Consider the following 21,815-nt stretch of genomic DNA (forward strand, 5'->3'; position numbering starts at 1 on the left):
TCCTTCCTTCCTTCCTTCCTTCCTTCCTTCCTTCCTTCCTTCCTTCCTTCCTTCCTTCCTTCCCTCTCTCTGTCTCTTTCTCTGTCTCTATCTCTCTCTCTTTTCCCTATGTCCATGCTGATTGGCCATCCATAGATCCCAGACCAAGCCTCACTTGGTAACTATTTCGGTCCAGATTGGCTCAGAATGAATGTAAATACCAATTGTTTCTGTTTTGGCCAGAAACCCTAAGGGTATTTCCCTCACAGGCTCATCTTTTTGACCAGGTAAAGAGGCCATTCTCTGCCTCATTTCTTACCTAGCACCAGTCACTGAATAGGCGTTGCTTCAGCCAAACTGAGGCCTGTTAAAGACCTTGGCTTAAAAAAGGTCAAGGTCTCTCACTGAATCCAGGGCCCTCTCCAATTGTCCTGATCTATATCTCACCACTGGACCCAGATGGCTCTGGAGGAAAAAGTGAGGCTGGTGACTTTGCACAGCCCTCCCTCACTTAAATCCAGTTCACTTGTATGTCTTGGCATCACCTCCCTGGTGTCATGGTTCTTTTTGAGAATGAAGGATAAACAATAACATTCCATCTCCTGATCCCCAACCCCCAAGCAGACATCCTCCCCCTCTTTCCCCTAGTATTACATCCAGACTTACCTACCATGGGCAGAGGCTCTTTGCCCAGACCTCGACTATCAATAACTGGAACTCATATGGAACAAAACACTGACTTGGTTTAAAGAATGTCTGAATTTCACTTTTGTTTGATTAAATAGTTTTAGAAATAAACATGCTTGGATACAGTTCAAACTGGCTCATTGGGACTTTAAAAAACTTTTTATTGGATTCTCGCTATTTTGCAGAAATTTAATATCTGGATTCAGAAAACACAAGAGAATCAACACAGCATGGGGATTAAAGAGACAGCCTTGGAGTTATATACACACCTAAACTCAAATCCACCCCCTGACCCAGACTAGCTACAGGACCACAGGCTGGTCACTTGGCCTCAGTGCTTTAGGCAGCTCTCAAGCTGTGGGTGCCTCTGCATTAATAGGTGGAGTTTTGTTCCTTATTGGGTTGATCTTCTTCCTTTCTTACCCTCTGGGGACCAAAACAGTGAAATTTGTTCTGTATTTGAGTTTAGCTGCGTTAAAATGTATTTGCTCTATGTAGGTAGCATGCTCTCTAGGACCTACCCTGTGCCAGATGACAGTCTGCTAATCTGTCTGATGAACAAACTCATGCTCTTGTGTCAATGGTTATGGATGAATATGTTCTCCCCTCCCAAGTAACATGGGTAAATTATATTAGTGGTTTTCTGGTGGTGTGATACATCAATCCAAAGCAATAACTGATGATGGGAATATTTGATTTCCTAGTAGACTAAGAAATGGAGAAAAAGGAAGAAGAGGTGTTTTGGTCAGACAGGTCTTTCTGTGACTTCGAAAGACAAATATATAGATTATCCCTGCTTTTCACATTTTCTTTTGGTAAGACTTATTATTATGCCACTCATGTGGTTCGTGGCATCCACAGGGCACAGAGCCCATGACTAGGAAAATGAATCACCTGGCTCTATTAATGACTGCATCTATTTCTCTTCAGTGTCTTGGTACCATCACTAAGTATTGCGGAAAATAGGGAAAGAACCCTTGTCAGAAGGGGCATCCTAGGCTACTCCAGTCCTGGAATCTCCCATAGGAAAGATCTTAAGAATAAACAGATGCTGGATTTAAGACAGGAAGGACAGCATAGGAGTCCTTTAGATGGGTGGAAGAAGCTCACTGGAAGTTTGGGCCTGACTCAGTGTGAGTCACAGGAAAATACTGTGCAGTAAGACACAATAGGAAAGGTTAAAGTTGGGTCAGGTTTGGCCACCAAATTTCCTTGAATTCTATTCTTTCCACATTTCATGCTAAGGTCTCTCAGAGGGGCAGGAAATGACAGTCTTAGCCTTCCTACTAGTAGAGGTTATTTTCAGTTAATGACTTCTCTCTGGGATTCCCCCTTCTTCCCCACCCCCAAATCCTTAAGACCAATAATTTGTCTGGGAAAAAAATAAAGCAGAAGATAGGGAGGTCCCATATAACCCAGGTATTCTAGCTAACCCCAAAAGACAAGTATGGCACAGGATCCAGGCTAGCTAGACAGATTCCTTCCCACTGAGAAAATCCAATTCCTAGCTGTAGCTTATACTGGGAATGAGGCCTATCCCTCTTTGCATTTCCCTGCGCCAACATAAGGGTCATCTCATACCATCCCATGTTTTCCTGGCTCCTCTATTTGTTAAGTGATGTCCCAGCAGTCATGGGCATCCCCTCTACCATGCCGTCTTTGCCAAATCCGAGGCTGTGGACCAGCAGGTTTCCTAGATTTTCAACCCTAGACTTAGTGGTTACCCAGAAGAGAGCTAGTGACTGCTGAGTGGTGTAGTCTAGCGTATCTAGAATAAAGAGAAATATGAGAAGAAACAGGAAGAGAGAATTTTCACAAAGGAGAAAAGACTAGAGCTCAAGCCTAAACTTCTGTCTCATCATCTGTAAAATTAGGGGATTAGACTAAGCAATGCCTAAAAGCTGTTCGAGCACCAAATCCTTTTGCCTGGCCTGACTCACAGAGATGTTACAAGAATTAAATAAGATGATGTGTGTGAAAACATTTTGATAGCTATAAAATGCAGCATAAACATAAGGAATGATGGTTGTGGTTGATGATAATGGTGGCAGTGGTGGCTCTCCTGCCACCTTGCCCTCTCCCAGTCTCATTGTATAGGCTGTATTTATTTAGAATGACAAAAGACAGATCCCCAGTGGTCCTTAGCTCACTTGGCATGAGGAAAGGAAGGCCCCAGACCTTCAGCTTTGTGGACTTATGACAGCAATCATGTCAGTGGAGAAAGGGAGAAAAGAAAGCAGAAGCTGCTTCTCCCCAGCAGAGATGTCATCTGTTTGGGGAGGCAAATCTGTTGCTAGGGACAACCCAGGCAGAAGGAGCTGCCACAGGGAGGGAACAGGACAGAAGGCCAGTTTTTCAACAATAGCTATGGAGCCCCTGCCCTCCTGCATTTCAAAGCTTTTCCATGTATATCTGTTAGACGTTGAAGGGAGATCATTAATCTGCTAACCTCTGTGAGTGTCATAGCTCACTTCCCTTTCTCTGCTTTAAGTCCAGCCTCTCTCTGGGTAACCCCAGTTATTTGAGCTCTAGTCTTTTCTCCTTTGTGAAAATTCTCTCTCTTTTTTTTTGGAGGGGGAAGGGCAGGGTAATTGGGGTTAAGTGACTTGCCCAAGGTCACACGGCTATTAAGTGTTAAGTATCTGAGGCCAAATTTGAACTCAGGTCTTCCTGACTCCAGGACCAGTGCTCTCTTCACTGCACCACCTAGCCACCCTGAAATTTATTTTCTTATCTTGAAAATGAAAGATTAGAAGAGGAGATGATTAGACTAGGTCATCACTAAGATCCCTTTCAGTTCTATAAAAGAATTACTACATAAGCTTGTTGGTTGATTCTTTAGGGATTCCCTAAGGGTGAAATAGGAACAGCTGCACAAAACTTTTTGTAAAAGCAGGCAGGTAACCAGACTTAAGGGTGCATGTGCAAGCACCCCCTCTCCCCACGCACACCCCTTTCACAATCCTAAACTATCGTAGTCCCAGGTTTTCCTGGATTCATTTTGACTGTAATAGGACTCTTCCTCTGGACTTTTACATTCCAATATAAAATACTAGAATACCTAGCTCTGTGCAGTACTCAAATAATGATCCGTTAAGCATGAAATCCAAATGTCTTAATCTCGAAAAGAACAAAGAACTGTTAGAGAATCAGTGTACATTAGGGCTGGAAGGGACCTTAGAGTTCCCATAGTTCAGTAACCTCATTTGACAAATTAGGTTACTGAGGCCCAGAAAGGTGAAGAAATTTGCCTAAGTCCCAAGAGGTACAGGAGATAGCTTTAATAATGTTCTTTCTTTCCCCAACTGTATCCTATATTTTATATTGGTCACATGGTAAAGAAGTCCAGAAGTCTATTTGTGAATGATGCTAAAACAGGAAAGATGCCCACCAGTACCGTCTCACTGACTCAGGCAAACATTTTCTTAAAGCTGATGAAGATCAGGAAGTCTACCTTACTTCTGATTCTTACTTACTGATCTTACTAGTGAGCATGGGCAAGTCACTTAACTTGGACCCTTAGTTTCATTATGTATAAAATGGAGATAATACTTCTTGTGCCTGCCTCTGAAGGCTGTTGTGAGTTTCAAATGAGATTATCAGAAGTCCTATGCAAACTTCAAAATGTTATGTAAATGTCAGTTATGATTTTATTTTCCTTTCTATTTCTGACACTGTCATTGATGTTCAAGAAATAAGATAGAAATAGGGAGAGGAAGGAGGGTTTTCACCAGGGAAAGAGTGAAAATCAACCTCAAGGACTGATGGAGTCAGAGTGTGGAGAACTCTCTACCATTAACCACTTCCCCCATAATTTGATAGGGCTGTCCCTGATAATGTCTGAATGGTGAAAGTAGATCCATGCTTCCCCATGAATAGATCAGGATGAGGGTGAAGAAGCATCAACCTTGAGCCTGCTAAGAGCCTCTAACTGATTGCTGGGCTGTCGGAGATGCCAGAGACTCTTTCCAGGCCTAGGAACTGTCAAAAGATTATATTCATTTAAAGATAAAACTAGGGTTTACACACTGTTTGTTACCCTTTGTAATTTAGTTTAAATCTATACACTTAAGTGCTTTTGTTTTTAATATCAAGTCATTTGCACTTATTAGTACTTTTTAAATCCCTTGAACAGAGCAAGCAAATAGGGGCACCAAGATTAGGGATACAGTGAGGGAAAGAAAGAAGATCATTATTAAAGCTATCTCCTGTGCCTCTTGGGACTTAGGCAAGCACCCTTCCAGCCCTAATATACACTGATTCTCTAATAGTCCATTGCTCTTTTTTTAGATCAAGGTATTTGGATTTCATGCTTTAAAGGACCATTATTTGAGCATTGCACAGAGTTAGGTATTCTAGTCCTAGCTTGATCACTAATTAATTAGCTGGGTGACTCTGAGTCAATTACTCAACTTCTTTGGACCTTGTTTTCCTTATTTGGAAGAAAAGGAAGGGAAAGGGCAGGGGGAGGGGAAGGTGGAGGAGAGAGGGAGAAGAGAAGGAAAGAGGGAAGATGAGGTGGAGAGGAGGAAGAGGGAAAGATGAAGGAGAGGGAGGAGGAGGGGGAGGGGAGGAAGAAGAAGAAGAGAAAAAGGGAGAAGGAGAAAGAGGAAGAGAAGAAGAGGAGGAAGAGGAAACAGAGGAGGAGAAAAAAATTAGAAGAAAAAAGATGAAGGAGGAGGAGGAGGAAAGGGAGAAAAAGGGGAAGGGGAAGGGGGAGGAGGAAACTGGGCTGAATCATCCCTTAAAGTCCCTTGCAGTTTTAACATTCTGTGATTTTAATCTCATTCCAAGTGGAAAGTCTGTAATGTTACTACTTCAAGTCCCCTCCCCACACTCCCTCCCAGATTTCATCAAGAAAACTCCCACCAATACAGATCAGCATCTAGCTATAGACTGGCATTTCTTCTATAATTTGTCTTTGAAAGTTACCCAGGACACTACAAAGTTAAATGACTTGCTCATGGTTCCATAATTAGCATGTTATAAGAGGTAAGATTTGAACCTAGATCTTCTAGAGCCCTTAATTCACTATAGTAGACTGCTTCTCTATCACTAGTAGCATCAAATCCCCTAAGCTGACATTTTGCCCTTTCAAACATTCCCTAGATACTGTGTAACAGACATTGTGCTAAGGGCTTTACAATTACTATCTTATAACAACCTTACAACAACCCTGGGAGGTAGGTGCTATTGTCACCTCCATTTTACAGATAAGCAAACTGAGGAAGACAGAGGTTAAGTGACTAGACCAGGGTCACACAGCTAGTTGAGGATCTGATGCTGGATTTAAACTTAGATCTTCCTGACTCTAGGCTTTAACCACTGTGCTACCTAGATTGCTGCTTCCCTTTTGGCTAGGAGATGGGGCAGATGTCTGTTTCTGGTAGAGAAAAGTATGGACACCAAAACCAGACCTAGGGCAATTTTACCTCGGTTTCCAGATTGTGCTACTTTCTGTGCTAAAAAGTTGTTGGTGGGGGAGATTCAAATCCTTCTAAGCCTCTCCAAAACTTCCTTCTGACCCTCTTTCTTTACCTTTCATCCCCAAACCAAATGAAAACCAACCAACCAAACCCACATTAACTCCAACAACCCAGGGTGCTGCTCTTCTACTGGAAGACAACTACCTGTGGAACAGACAAGCTCCTTGAGGATAGCGGCTCTTTCATCTTTGAATCACCAGACTAACACAATGCCTCGAACTAAGCTTCTGCTGAACGGAACTGCCGGTAACAACTATTTTTTCCAATGATGGCGTTAGGTTTGTGCCAAGATGTTCATGTTCCATTCCTCAGTCCCCTTTGTATTTTATATATATATATATATATTATATACATAACTTTATATCTCTGCTTAATGGCTAGCTAAAGTCAGGATATAACCTGAGGTTAATCCATTCAAAACTTAGTCACTTGTGAGAATAGAATCTGTGGTTCCCTTCCTAAAGCATAGGTCTGATAATCAGACCTCTCCTCTCAGTAAACTCCAATGGCTCCCTATTACCTCCAGGATCAAACAGAAAGTTCTTTGGCCTTGAAAGTCTTCATAACCTGGCCCTTCTTACCTTGCTTGTCTTCTTACATGGTGTTCTTACATGATCTGTGATCTAGCCATTCTAGCCCAATGTCATTTTTTCATAACATGCTATATCTTATTTTTAAGACTTTGCACCAGCTGTCTCCCATGTTTAGAATGACTCTTCCTCCCTCAACACTGGCTTTCCTTAAGACTAACCTTAAGCACTGACTCCTCCAGGAGGCCTTTCCTGGTCCCCTTCAAGTGATAATGCCATACCTTCTAAGATTACCAGCCACATACTGTGCATTTATCTTTCATGTTCTCCTGTATATATGTTGTCTCCCCCATTAAAATGTAAGCTTCTTAAGAGTACAGAATGTTAGAGCAGCAAGTGGTGCGGTGAATACAGCACTGGCCCTGGAGTCAGAAGGACCTGAGTTCAAATTTGGCTTCAGATACTTGACACTTACTAGCTGTGTGACCTTGGGCTAGTCACTTAACCCCAATTGCCCTGCCTTCCCCCCTCCACAAAAAAAAGAGTAGGGAATGTTTTCACCCTTTTTTTTGTATCCTTAGCACAGTGCCACATAATAAATGCTTCTTAGCTGGAGCAACTAGCTGGCACAGTGAACCAGCCCTGAAGTCAGGAAGACCTGAATACAAATCTAGCCTGAGACACTTGACACTTCACTAGCTGTGTGATCTTGGGCAAGTCACTTAACCCCAATTGCCTTCCCGTACCCCCTCCAAAAAATGCTTGTTGGTTGATTGAGACATGCTAAAAACACCCCAAACCATAGAATGTTATAATTGTGTAAGGTATTAGAGGTCATCTAATATAAGCCCTTCATTTCCCAGACAAAGAAACTGAAGCTCAGGAAAGTATGAAATTGGAGAAGTCACTTCATGACACAGTGATAAAGTTGGAACTAGAACCCAGGTCTCCCAGTGAAGACTGCTTTTTAATATATCAGGATAATTTTGACTTCATTAGAATCATGCTCTGGTCAAATGTGGGCCTCCTCCTGACGAAAGACACTAGAGAAAAGATGTTGCTAATTCACCAACATCTCTCCATCAGAGAGCCATGGCTCAGTTTAAACCACTTTCAGAGTTTACAACCAACCTTACTTAGAGGAAATATCTTATGCCCCAGAATCCCACACCTTTGATCACTGTTCCTCACAGGTAAATTGACACCACCTGGCCAGGGATTTTCCATGGTGGCCCTGCCTCAATCCACATACTAAAAAAGAAAAAAGATCTTGTCGACTCAAAGTATTTACTGAAAACTAGGCCCTCAATCAGCAGGCTTGAGTGGGCAGCATGTCTCTTTAGATAGTTAAGCCACACCTATGTAAGGATGAGAAGCCCCCAGCCAGATGCTTATGATGATACCAGCTGTCATTTTAGGCACGAGGCTCTGTTTTACTATTCAATGCTAAGAATTCAGCTATGACCTCTTCCTAAACTGTTTTCCATATTAGGTGTTCTAATCTTTAGTGCATGTGTGCGTGTGTGTGTGTGTGTGTGTGTGTTTTATCATCACAATAGCTTTATCATCAAAAAACATTTATCTAGAACTCATCTGCATGTGCTAGGCACTTAGCTGATGACAAAGTGGATAGAACATCCAGGCCTTGAGTCAAGAGGATCTGAGTTCAAATCCAGCCTCAGATACTTACTAGCTATGTGACCCTGGTCAATAATTCACTTAACCCTGTGTTTGCCTCAGTTTCCTCACCTGTAAAATAAGCTGAAGAAGGAAATGGCAAACCACTCCAGTATCTAGCCCAGAAAACCCCAAATGGAATGACTAAGAGTCAGACACCAACCACTTAAAAATGACTAAACAAGGCAAGGCATTTAATACAACACAATCTAGACACAATGCTGTCTGCCATGCAGGGTATCATACTCTGTGAACATCTGTCTGATGAAGGCGATATCCTCCACCAGTATACCCTGGCCAAACTGTTAGGTGTAATTTATTGTAAGTGTCCATTTGTTCCTCCTTCCATTCCTGGGCTCTTCTTCCTTTTCCCATTCATTCCTCTTTTAGTAATCCAAACCCAGGTGATCAAGACACTTGTTCAGTTTTCTAGCTATCTTTCCCAACTTCTGCTCACTCCCAAAAGGACTTACCTATACCGTATTCTGCAGGGACCTGGGCTAAAGAACAAGCAAAGAATTTTAACACTGCAAGGTGCCTCAAGAGTCACTTAGCCCAGTCAAAGAATGAAAACTCTCTGTACCTCTCATCTTTATACTTTTCTATACCCATTTAAACCATTCTAAATCCCCTATGTATCCCTGGACAAGAAGTCATCCAAGCTCAGCTTACGTGATGGGAAACTCTCTCTCCTTTCTCTACTTCACACCCTCCCCAGCCGAGGTTAGTTTACAGAAAATGAATCTGATGAATTAATTCATACTTGGAGGATGAGTTATGGGGCTTAATGTCTTATCACTTCCAATTCACATATGTGAATATATTTAATTTAATAGGCCCTTTTGGAGACATAGTGCCTGAAACTCAAACAAGTATCTAAATTGTAAACATTTCAAACACTAGTGGAGAAGGTATTCCTGAATAGGTGGGACCTCTTTCAGTCCTTCAAATCGCGTTATTCCTTTTATGCAAACATTTGGCTCAGGTTTCATAGCCTTTGGGCCTGTGAAGTTCGAGAACCCCACACGACCCTTTAGCTCCCACTCAGAACGAATCCCACACCAACTCACCTTGGGCAGGTCTGTGGCCCCACGGATCCTCTGTGCCACCTTCTCTCCATCAGGGTGAATTTTGGCCACGTGTCTCCACATCCTCTCCCAGGTGGCCTCATCCACAGGTAGCCCACCCCGGTTAACAAAGAAGGGGACACCTCCATCTCGGAGGTCTTCATCCCCTTCTTCCTCTTGCTCTTCCTCCCTCTGTGCTGAGGCCCCTTCACTGGTTTCAGATCTCCTGACTCCAGAGGCAGCAGTGGCACCACTGCCACTAGGGCCCACCTTTTTCCCCCCAGGCATCCCAAACTCTTCAGGAAAAAAAAAAATATGTTTCCAGAAAAGGAAAATTAGGTGGCTCACAGGAAACTACCGACTGAATTGACTCACTCACTGCCAGAGAGACAACACATGACCCACCAGAGTGTAGGGCCCCTTTAAGAAATCAGGGTGTGGTCCATTTATAATAAAACAATTTTTTAAAAAAGATAGAATCAGTGCAAAATCTGGTTCTCGGTTGTCTGGGATCAACCTTGCAGTAATACTTGGATTTGTTAAAAAGAAAACAGAAGCGGATAAAAAAAACATAGCCTAAGAGGCCTGCACACAACACAGTCAGTCTGTACAGCCCAGAGCTCTCTGGAAGAACAATGACAGAAGCTTGGGGTTAAAGAAAAGTCTAACGGGCCAGAAGCCTGACAGCTCAGATCAGCTTCAAAAGGAGAGGGCAAGGCACAATCAGTGCGCACGGACTTCGTGCCCCTCAGTCCCAGCTTCAGGAAGAATGAATTCCTCCACAAGGCACACAAGACGACATTAGCCCGAGGGACCAAGGCTTGCACGGACCAGTCGGCTTCAGCAACAGACTATCTGCTGGCAGCTTTTTTTCCGAGGGAGACGGGACTGGGAGGAGGGGGGTGGAGAAGAGGAAGGGCCGAGAGAGGAAGGGAGGGTGGGTGGGGGGGGGACTGGCTATTTCCCTCTGGGGATGGAGAGCAAAGAGAGGATACACGGCTGTGCCTGACAGGGAAGTGGGCACCACGAGGGGCAAGGGACGGGCAAACACACATGCCACCCGGTCCAGCTACCTTTGCAAAGTGGTCTTTGTCTCCGGTTACCACCGCTCGCTGCCTCTTCACCCCTCCCGGGACAGCAACAAAGCCCGAAGCGGTGGGAATTGCAATTTTTTTTTAAGAGGAAGGAGGGAAGTAATGGGGGAGGGTGATAGGGCAGAGAAGGAGATAAGGCGATCTAAAGAAGTCCCTTCTGGTTCCCACCCTTCCTCTGCTAGCGGGAGGCTGGTGACTTCACAGTGCCAGCCTCCCCCACCGATGCCATTCCAGACCTCCTATACAAGTCCCTTGCCCCAGCTCGACTGGTTGAAGGCTGAGGTCACCGAGCTCCGAGTTCCGAGCTGCGGCCGCTGGGGCGCCGCCCGGGACTGGATGCCGCATGGGAGGCGGCGGGAGGCGATGCCCGCGGTCACTGGGAGAGTGGAAGGGAGGAGAAGGAGAGCGAAGGATGCTTTGGGCGCAGGGCAGGATGACGGACGCACAGGAGGGGCTCAGGCTCCTACTTGCTGGGCAAAGGGGTGCAGAGAGAAGGACAGAGGGGAAGAAGGGGGATGGGGGTAGGGCTGCAAAGAGAGACAGGCTCCAGCTGCAGCAGCCAGGGGATGCTGCCAGAGGCGAGCCACAAAGCGCCGGGAGGGAGCGACGCTGCTCCCGGGTCCCTGGCAGTCCATGGGGTGCTGCAGGAGGGGATGGGAGCTCATATGCCCATCGCGTCCTCTGTGGCCTGAATGCTGCTGCCACTGCCACTGCCGTCGCCGCCTCTGGGAACAAGGGCAGAGCTGCCGCGGCGTACCCAGCGGCTCCGACCCCCTCTCCCCCCTCCAGACTCCAGGCTCCGCCCGGTGTCTCTGTCTCCAGCCCTGGCACTCGGCGCGCATGCGTTGCATGTCCCCCCCTTTAAAGGGCCAGCAGACTCCCCCACTCTGGCCCCCCTCGGCCCCGAAGCTGTTCGGGGCTGCAGCCGCTTCCCTTTTTTCTTGCCACCCACGCCCTGACGCGGAAGATCTGGGAATTTACCTGGGACTTCCAGACAAAGCAGAGGAGGAAGTTGGCCCCGGCAATTCCCAGTGGGAAGATGAGCAGAGCATCTTGCTGCTATAAGGCGGCTAGTCTAGTGATCTTTTTATGGATGAGGAAACTGAGGCCCAGGGAAGCCACGGGACTCACCCGCAGTCAAATAACTAGTGACAGAACTGGGACTGGAATTGAGAGCTTCTTACCCTCCAGAGGCTCTTCGTTACCCAACATTATGCTTCTCAGAGGAGAGCCATCTAACAGACAAGAATTTTTTGTTGTTCAGTCGCTTCCGACTCCTCGTGACCCCATTTGGGATTTTCTTGGCAAGGGTACCGAAGCAGTTTGCTTTTTCCTTCAACTCATTTTATACATGAGGAAACGGAGGCAAACAAGGTTAAGTGACTTGCCCAAGGTCGTACAGCTAGTAAGTGTTTGAGGCCGGCCACATTTGAACCGAGGAAGATTTTCTGACTCAGGGCCATGCACTCTACTCACTCTACTACAGCACTCTACTCTACTCAAAATTCGAGTCGCACTTCTGTTATTAACTTATCTGTGGGACCTTGAGTACGGCCACTTGGTTTCTCTGGGTCTCAGTTTTCTTACCCATAAAAAGAGGATGGTTTCTAAGGATGGGTCCTGTTCTACCATTCCGAATGACTGAAGGGTTAGTGGATGTCAATAGTAACAGTGGTACCACTTCTCCCTCCTCTACCTTCTACAACTAACTCTCAGAACTGAGGGGTTGGGGCACCTAGGTGGTGCAGTGAGTGGAGCACCCAGGAGTACCTGAGTTCAAATTCAGCCTCAGACACATGACACACTGTGTGACCTTGGACAAGTCACTTAACACCAATTACCTTGCCTTCCCCCCTCCAGAAACAACAACCAAAAGCTGAGGGTTTAAATGGTAAAATTTGGTAACTCATGCCCCAGAGGGAGTAATCAATCAGCCAATAAACATTTATTTAGTGTCTACTATGTACCAGGCACTGTGCTATGTCCTGGGAACACACAAAGAGACAAGACAGTCCTTACCTTCAAGGAGTTTATAATCTAATGGGGAGACAACATGTTATTTGTAATCCTATGCACAAGATAAATAGGAGATAACACAGAGGAAGCACTAAACTTAAGAGGGTGGGGAAAGTTTCTTGTTGAAAGTAGATTTTAATTGGGACTTAAAGGAGGACAGGGAGGTCAGCAGTCTGCAAGGAGGAGGGAGAGTGTTTCAGCCATGGGTTCAGCCAGAGAAAATGCCTGGAGTCCAGAGAATTTGTGTCTTGTTGGTGGAACACCCAGGAGGTTGGCATCACCAGATTGAAGAATACAAGACTAGAAAAGTAGAAGGGGGCTAGGCTAGGTTATGAAGGATTTTGAATGCCAAAGAAAGCATTTTGTATTTGATTCTGGAGGCAATAGGGAGCCACAGGAATTTATTGAGTAAGGGGGTGATTGACTGCTGAAGGCACTTACCCATGGATTACCATTCTGATCCAGCCCCCTAGTATCTCTTCTCCCAGGGAAACACACCTGGAAGGTTCAGCAAGATCAGTCAAAGCTAATGGAATGAGGTACATGAGGACAGTGCCCTAACCTGTCTCCTATGCAGTTGTGACTTTTCAGAAAGGCATCCTTTAGGTTTAATATATGTGTGCCTGTTGGCAAGGTGACTTGAACTCTTCAGTTCTTTAAATAGTAGATATGGGGGGACAAAGAAGGGGTGTGAGAAGGGAAGCCAGCCAGTCAGGAATGAAGGCAATAACTGTTTTATCTCTTGGTTTTGCAGGGATAATGAAGCATTGAGATTAACACTGGGCAGAAGGGTATTTTTTTTTTAATAAGCAATTGGGGTTAAGTAACTTGCTCAAGGTTACACAGCCAGTTATTTCTGGGTGTGGTGCTGAGTATCTGAGCCTGGATTTGATCCAGGTCATCCCGACACTGGAGCCGGTGCTCTTACTCGCTGAGCCACCTGGCCGCCCCTGAAAGGTATTTTCTGAAACCAAATTTCTAGGAATTGAAATACAGGAAACGTAATTTGTTTAAATTCTTTAAGAGGGACGTCTGTGTGTATGTGTGTGTGTGTGTATTTTAAGGAACTATATATTTTTTTTGATGGGGGAGGTGAGGTAGTCAGGGTTAAGTGACTTGCCCAAGGTCACACAGCTAGTGTCAGGTGTCTGAGGCCAGATTCAAACTCAGGTCCCTCTGACTACAGGGCCAGTGCCCTATTTGCTGTACCATCTAGCTGCCTCAAATACTGTATTTTTGATACCATTCTAGTTTCTACCAAGCTTAGAATAGAAGAGATAACTGAGGGGTCTACTCTACACTATAGGATTTTCTTCTAGTTTGAAAGAGCAATATGAAACTAAATATCTTAAGGAATCTGAGAGTATGTACTGGATACTTCCTGAGGGGACTGCTCTACCTGAGGAGTGTGTGTGTGTGTGTGTGTGTGTGTGTGTGTGTGTGTGTGTGTGTGTGTGTATTATATAACCATTATGAAGGTTTCAAAGGACTTTAACCATTAAGGAATTGAGGAGTATTGTCAACTTTCTCCCCAGGGTTTGACTGTTACAAGAAAAGTTGTTTTGGGTCTTGGCAGAACATTGGAATGGCTCAAGTTGTCTCTGAAAGGCATAAAGTTTCCATCAGATCCAAGAAGGAGCTGAAGTGCAGTTTCCCAATTGGCTGTAGAAACACAACCAAGTCTTCTGTCTCCTAATCCATTGTTCTTTCTGCCACACCATACTGAACTCTTGAGGCAGAGAGGGAGGCTCAGGGTGAATTAGTGAACAAAGTCTTGCAGTAACAAGGGGCAAGTAGAAATAATTTTCTTGAAGACCATCATTCAGCCTGAGATAGGACAGACGGTAGATGCAGAAAGGCGTTACTCAGTCTTGCTGGGACAATGGAGTGACTGTCCTCTGCTTGGTAGGTCACAATATGGCATCTCTGTTAAAGTTAATACTATGGAGAACACGCTATAGTCAATTCAGTTTAATAATAAATTTTCATTAGATCAGAGGTATCAGACAGACAGCCTTTGGGTCTGCACCACTCCTGGATGTGGGAACCAGATTAAACTATATTTGGGAAGGATTTAACAAAGTAATGAAAAACACAATAGCACATATATTGTGTTGATCCTTACGTATGGCTGAAGGGTTCCTTTTTCTATTTGAGTTTGACACCACTGCAGCCTGGAACATAATGTAGTAGGCACTGTGGATACAAAGGCAAAAATGAAGCAATCCCTGCTCAGAAAGCTTCTAGTCTGACGGGGTGATACAATATGCACACTGCAGAGTATATAGAGGGTATGGGGTTTAAAGCTAGAGTTTGAATCCCAGTTTTGCTGCTTGTGATTTGGGGGATCTTAGGCAATTTATTTAAATTCTTGACCTCAGTTTCCTTATATGCAAAATGAGGAAATTGGATTAGGTGAATTCTGAGGACATTTTGAATCGATGGTCTTATGAAGTAGATATAAAGAAATTCCAGGAGGGAGAGAGAACTAATACTTTGTGGGGGAGGGGAGATGTGGGAGAGTCAGGAAAGTACTTGAGGTAGAGAAAACTAGCATCTGAGCTAAAACTCGATAGGACAAAGAGTTCTAAGAGGTGACAATGGAGTGGAAGGTGGGAATTTCAAGCCTGTTTCTCAAGTGCATCACCTACAGGCGGTGGTTAACAGGTTGTAGGGTATCCCAATACCCAGGACTGCATTCCCATCCAAAGTTATTACCATGAAGGAGCCAGAATCTTGGCTGATTCAGAAAGGATCAGGAATCAAATGGGACCCTGACAATCAGCCAGTGTCCATAGCAAGTCAAGATTGCATATGATTCTCCTGCTGTCACAGGAGGACTACTTGCTGTCCCTGAACTCAGCATTCCATTTCCAATGGATATATTTGTGCCAGGTTGAACACCTTTCCTGGAACACATCTGTCTGGTTGTCAAATTCCTTCAGAGCTCAGCTCAAGTATGACACAAGGCCTCTCCTGATTTCCCTGGGGTACTACTGTCTTTTACTTTGTATATACTTTATATATATAGAATTACTTTATTTTTACTAAATTACTTTTTTAAACTAAATTACATTACTTTTTATATACTTTATTACTTTCATAGTTATTTATCTCTGGATATATTGCTTTTCTCCAAAAGCATGTTAACTCTTTAAGAGCAGGAAATATTTCACTTTTGTCTTTGTATCTCTAGTGTTTAGCACCATGCTTGTTGGCATATAATAGGCATTCAGTAAATGCTTGAAAAAAAATCAGTAAAACAGGAAGTAAGATGCTAGTGTACCAAGAAGAATGACTTCATTAACCTCTTAGAAGTTTCGTTCTAGAAGGAATCTTAAAGAACATTTAATATGTCCATTTTGTTTTACGTATAGTAATAATTTACATTCATATGACATTGAGGCTTTTTCCTTAGCATTTTCTTTAAAACAATCCTCTGAGGTCAATGGTACAAATATTATCTCCATTTGGGAGTTGTTGGGCTTTTTTGTACTGGGAAAACTGAGATTCATAGAGATAAACTAATTCACCCATATTCACATTTCTAGTATGTGCCAGAGTAAAAATTCAAACCCAAATCTTCCAACGAAGTCTAACTCTGTTCTACTGTAGCGTCTCGTGATGGAGAAACTGAGGCCTGAAGAAGCAAAATGACTTCTCTAAGGTCATATAGAAAGTTAATTCCAGAGCCTGGACTACTAGGTTTCCATTAAACCATGATTAGTTAACAAGCTAAAGGGTCTTAGATTTAGGAGGTAGAACAGTACTATTTTCTTGAATCATTCAATTTGACACAATTTATTAAGTACTTAGAATGTGCAAGGTACTGGAGATACAAAGACAAAACATAAAATACATCTGCTTATGTTGTCTGGGTCACCGGGCAGATTTAGGACTTGTTCAGGTCAGCATATCATCATGGCTCTGTAAGGTCACAGATTTAGCGATTATGGTTTCTAGCTCAAGGATCTAATCACATAGACTCATTGGTTCAGTTATCAGCTCTTTCAGGGACTCTCCTCCCTAATTCCCTCTTGTCCAACGCTCACTTAAGCTCTTTTATTGCCTATTTTCCTTCCTTTCCACCCCTGGCTCTACCAAGTTTCTTTGTTCCAAGACAGTTCCTCCATTCAATTCTTGTCCATTCTGGATGCTTAGCACATTGCTGAATGATTTTTCAGAGGAGCCTCTGAACAACAGCTGGTCACAACTGGTCATGAGGGAGACTGAGGTGCCCCTTCCCTTCAGTGTAATGGAGCCCTGGGAAACAAGGCAGAGTTTTAGATTTTTTTCTCCAGGGGGATGGGGATAATAATGAGTCTTACATAGCATTCAACAGACAGTGAAAGCCCCGTGCCCATGTGAACAGGGCAAGGTGCCCATTTGGGCTGCAAAATAAACAGGCGACATAGGTGCTCCAGACCATCCCACAATGACTCCATTATCTTGCCTTTGCCAGAAGTGAAATAACATTCTATGACAGAAGGCATCAAACAATCAAGTAAACAAAATATTTTCCTTCCCTCCCCCCATACCCTTCTCGCTCAATCTTTTAGGACTTTTGGAAACTTCAATCCTGAAGCTTTCCTGTGATTTCACTTCCAAAGGAAGCTAGACCAACAAGCACCAATAGAACAAGACCTGAATGAACCCCCTGGAGGGAATCTTGAAGTTTGTGTTCTGTTTAGATAGCAAAGAACCCTTGTAAACAAGAGGAGAAATAGGGATGGGGAGGAAACAGAGTTGTAAAGGAGGGCATCCAGAACTATGGGTCAGCTTTGGGTCAGCACATGGTTCTCTGGTAATGAGCGGAGGAAGAAGGGGTTGGTTGAGTGGCCCCTTGTCCTCATTAACCACAACAGGACTGTGTTTTAGTACAACACAGAGATAATTGCAAAAGCTGCAACTTATTTGGCAATTAAGTGAGCTCTACATAAGTATTTCTGGAATGAGTGAATGAATGAATGATGACAACCTGAAAAGACATTAGAAGAATAGGTAAATGGCAGCACAGACTACTTCGGAGACTGAAAAGTTTTTTAAAATCTTTGAAGTTTGATGGTTGCTGCTGTAGGGAAATGAGTTGAAAGAACAATGAACATGGAGTTAGGAGATACAAACTAAGTTCAGAACCTGGCTTTGTGTGACCATAGGTAAGTTACTTAACTTTTCTCAGTCTCAGTGTTTTTATCTGTAAAATGGGGATATGAATACTTATCTCATGTGAGGATCTTTTCTCAAGAAATTTAATATTCTTCTCTACCTCAAAACCCACTTTTATACGTGGAGAATTTGAGCTATATGTTGACACTTCTTTCATCACCTTGACCTCCAATCCATCAATCTCTCCAATTCCTATGACCCAGTCCCTCACTATGTCTCAGCCTCACACAGGGATAATGATAGCCTTGATCTCACTAACACCTATAAATGTTCCACTTCCTTGATCAAGAACTCGGATATTCCTCTCTATGACCATAACCTCCGGTCTCACTTTGTACCTCAATCTTCTGAAAACTATTATTTGTCTTTATGGTACTCTTTTGTTATTCTTCTTGGTGCCCTCTCACGTTATTCTGACCCCTCTTTCCTCCTTTCCCAATCTTGATGCTGTCATTAATCATTTGGTTATATACTTTCCCGATTTCTCAAAACGTCTGTGCTCTTGTCCCATCACTGCTCCTGCCTTGTCACACTTCAACTCTGGCTTCCTCCCATCGCCTCCCTTCTCAATTGCTACTCATATGTTGCTAAGCAATGCTAGTGACGAATACAACAGGTTTGACCCTCTCACTATGCCTGGCAAATGCTAAGCACATTATTTTTGTTGACTGACTGACAAAACAAAACTCAGGTGTCTTTCTTCCAATTTCTACCCTTACTCCTAACTTTACGATATCTCTTAGGGACACCATGATTCTTACAGTCACCAAGGTTCTTAATCTACAGCACAAATAAGATCATGTCACTCCCTTCAGGAGCTTCATTGGCTCCCTATTGCCTCAAGGATAAACCATAAACTTTTTAGTTTGATGATTGAAGCTTTTCAGTCATTTTTCAGTTGTTTGACTCTTCAGGACCCCATTTGGGGTTTTCTTGGCAAAAATACTGGGATGGTTTGCTATTTCCTTCTCCAGCTCATTTTATAGATGAGGAACTGAGGCAAGCAGGGTTAAGTGACTTGAGCAGTCACATGACTAGCAAGTGCCTGAGGTCCGATTTAAACTCAGAAAGATAAGTTTTCCTAACTTGGGGCCAGGCACCCCATGCACTGCAGTAGTCAGTGTCTCCAGGTTTATTGTATATCACTCTCCTATGCACACTCTATGTTCCAACAAAATCACCATACAATGTTCCCCTTACATTGTATTCCTTCTACAGATTCCATGCCTTTGCTCTTGCCTCAAATGCACTTCTTCCCCCTCTCTGCCACTTGGAGCTCTGCCTGTATTAGTCACACATCCAGCAGAGCATCATCTGGTAGCGATGTATCTAGCAGAAACCTTCAGGAAACAGGCTTGTTAACACCTTGAGGACAGCCCTAGAAGACATCAGCATCCCCTAATAGTTCAAGGTAAGAATCTCCTTCCTACTTCTCCATTCTGGCCATATGTGTCTACATCTCCATATATACACCCTGGTCATGTGTATTCTCTATGTGAAGGCCTTTCCACTCATATTACCTACGTGTCTATATTCTTCCCATTGTTGATATGTATATACATGGGGGAGCATAGCCCAAGATTTGGGGCAAATTACTAATTTCTACTTTTTTTCTATTAAATTATTTTATTGAATGCCCTTTTTTTGAATTAATTAGATCCTTGGGCTTACTGTTAAAGGTGAACACATTGGTAGGGGCTCATGAATGATGGTTTTAGTGATTGTACACCCAGAGTACCTTAAACCTGACTGGAGTAGCCTTTTCTGGGGGAACCTGTTCTGCCAGTTGAAGTTGTACACCCACCTATTACACATGCATTGCTTACCCAGTATAATGTATTTTTTGAGCAAAAGAACTGTTTTTCATTTTGACTTTGTATCTCTAGCACCTAGCACAGAGCCATGCACATAATAAGAGCTGAATATATCCTTTTTCAGATTGTATCATATTGGATAATGTGTGGAAAGCACTTTGTATATATCTTAAATCACTATGTAAAGGTTGGTTATTATTATTATTATTTGTCCTTCTGCAGGGCAATTAGGGTTAAGAAACTTGCCCAAGGTTATACAGCTAGTTTTTTTGTGTTGTGTCTGAGGCCAGATCTGAACTCAGGTCCGGTGCTTTACTCACTGTACCACCTAGCCTCCCCAAGGCCTAGAAAGAGGGCAATGGGCTGAAATTTGAATGAGTTGGATACGAATGACTGCAGTCTTTCTCATTTGTCTACTTTAGGAATAATCTTAGGGCTGGTGATACCCTGAACACATCAGTCCTCTGCTTTGTTCTGCTCAAGAAGTTTGAAGTGTGAAAAAAGACAAGGATACCAGCTGTCTTTTGGAGATAATGCTGGGAATGTGGGAAAGATTCCTGCAAAGACAACCCTAGTGGAGAATTTGGATCCACAGTCAATCCTGGATTGAAAGGTTGTTGGGAGACTAGGATTAGTGTGGAAGGGGTAAGTGGATTGATATTTCACAAGGCTATTCTCAGGAAGAAAACTGAAAAAGAATCACAGATATTGTTTGTTTTACAAGAAGGAATAATCCGGGGAGATCAAGAAGGAGGAATACCCCTGGATTTAGGCAGTTGAAGGCTTCAGGGATGGGTCAGGTGCTCAGATGCTTAATTATTTGATAAAATTCAAAGGGGATAAAAAGTACAGATGACCTATATCTGAGCTATATAACCTTTAGGCCTGACAAAGAACTTTTCTAATGCTTCATTGAGTGCCTTCTAGTGGTCACTGATTTTTTAAAAAAGCATTCTAAGACACTAATTATCTTCAACTAATAGGATCATTGATAGATCTGGAACAGACCTCAGAAGGCTTCTAGACCAACCCTCCAATTTTACAAGTAAAAATACTGAGGCCCAAGGCCCCCAAAATGAAACAAGCCCAAAGTCATAGAGGTTGTAAGTAGCCGACCTAGGATTTGAAGCCAGGTTCTCGGAATTCAAATTCATCTAATCTTTTTCCAATTCCAAACTACTTCTCTGAAACTACTTGGGTTTCTTTTGCCTTGCAAGGTATGGGTATCATTCAATAATATCTGGGGTAAATGTCATAAGATAAAGTTATTTGTATATTTGTTTGTGAAGAGATGTAAGAAAAGAAACGCATATTTGTATGGTATGTTATGGTTATGAGCTACCCATCTCCTCACAGAGAGGTTCATGTAGTTGTAGCTAACTCTAGGCTTCATTTTCACGTAATAGTAGCTAGTGCTTACATAATGCTTTATTGTTTCATATTATCGTATTTATTTTTTCTTCTTCTCCCTGCCTCCATTTAAAAACCCACCAACAACCTTGTAACAAATATACATAGTCAAACAAAACAAATTCCCACAGTTTGTGTCCAAAATGTATGTTTTATTCTGAATTTTGAGTCTATTAACTCTGTGTTAGGAGGTGGGTAGCATATTTCTTCATTTGTCCTCTGGAATCATGACTGGTCATTGCCTTAATCAGAAATACTGTCTTTCTTTTTTTTTCATTTTTCAAATGCTTTATTAACTTCTGATTTACATCATTCATTTCCACCAGATTTTGAGTCGCAAATTTTCTCCCCGTTTTTCTCCTACCCCACCGCTCCAAAATAGCAGTCCCACAGGATATCCCCTCCTCCAATCTGCTCTCTCCCATATTTTCTCCAATATCCCTTTTGACTTTTCTAGTTGATCTCTATGCCCCAGTGCCTGTATATCTTATTTCCCAATTACATGTAAAATAGTATTAATAATAGTATATGTATATATTTAAACATCTGATTTTAAAACTTTGAATTCCAGATTCATTCCCTTCCTCCCTTGTCACCCACCCTCACTGGGAAGATAAGCAGTTCATATAGATTGTACATGTGTAGCTAATGCAAAACATTAACATAGTAGATATATTGTAAAAGACTGACTATATTTCCCTCCCTCCTATCCCACCTTCTACTTGTTCTATTCTATATTTGATATCATCCCTTTTCAAAAGTGGATGCTTCCAACTTCCTTCCCCCAGCCTGCCCTCCCTTCCATCATCCCCCCTCTCATCCCCTTCCCCCTACTCTCCTGTAGGGTGAGATACCCCATTTAGTGTGTATTTCATTCCCTCCCCAAGCC

At 43.1% G+C, this 21,815-nt stretch overlaps 1 protein-coding gene and 1 long non-coding RNA gene across 2 annotated transcripts in view; one reads left to right on the plus strand and one right to left on the minus strand.

Annotated features, from left to right (window-relative positions):
- Window positions 1–10,354, minus strand: part of VASH1 (vasohibin 1) — a 36,586-nt gene extending 26,232 nt beyond the window's left edge. The window contains exon 1 of the mRNA XM_069091907.1: window positions 9,430–10,354. Within this exon, the coding sequence (XP_068948008.1) occupies window positions 9,430–9,714 (285 nt within the window). The 5' untranslated portion in view covers window positions 9,715–10,354. The remainder of the gene's footprint in view (window positions 1–9,429) is intronic.
- A 27-nt stretch (window positions 10,355–10,381) lies between these two features.
- The window catches only part of LOC138164256 (uncharacterized), a 52,160-nt gene continuing 40,726 nt past the window's right edge, over window positions 10,382–21,815 (plus strand). The window contains exons 1-3 of the long non-coding RNA XR_011169019.1: window positions 10,382–10,581; window positions 18,921–19,113; window positions 19,939–20,161. This is a non-coding gene — a long non-coding RNA (uncharacterized lncRNA). The remainder of the gene's footprint in view (window positions 10,582–18,920; window positions 19,114–19,938; window positions 20,162–21,815) is intronic.

The sequence above is a fragment of the Petaurus breviceps genome, unplaced genomic scaffold (assembly GCF_028583685.1).
Source record: "Petaurus breviceps papuanus isolate PSGF00001 unplaced genomic scaffold, PetGlider_PUasm1.0 189, whole genome shotgun sequence".
Lineage (NCBI taxonomy): Eukaryota > Metazoa > Chordata > Mammalia > Diprotodontia > Petauridae > Petaurus > Petaurus breviceps.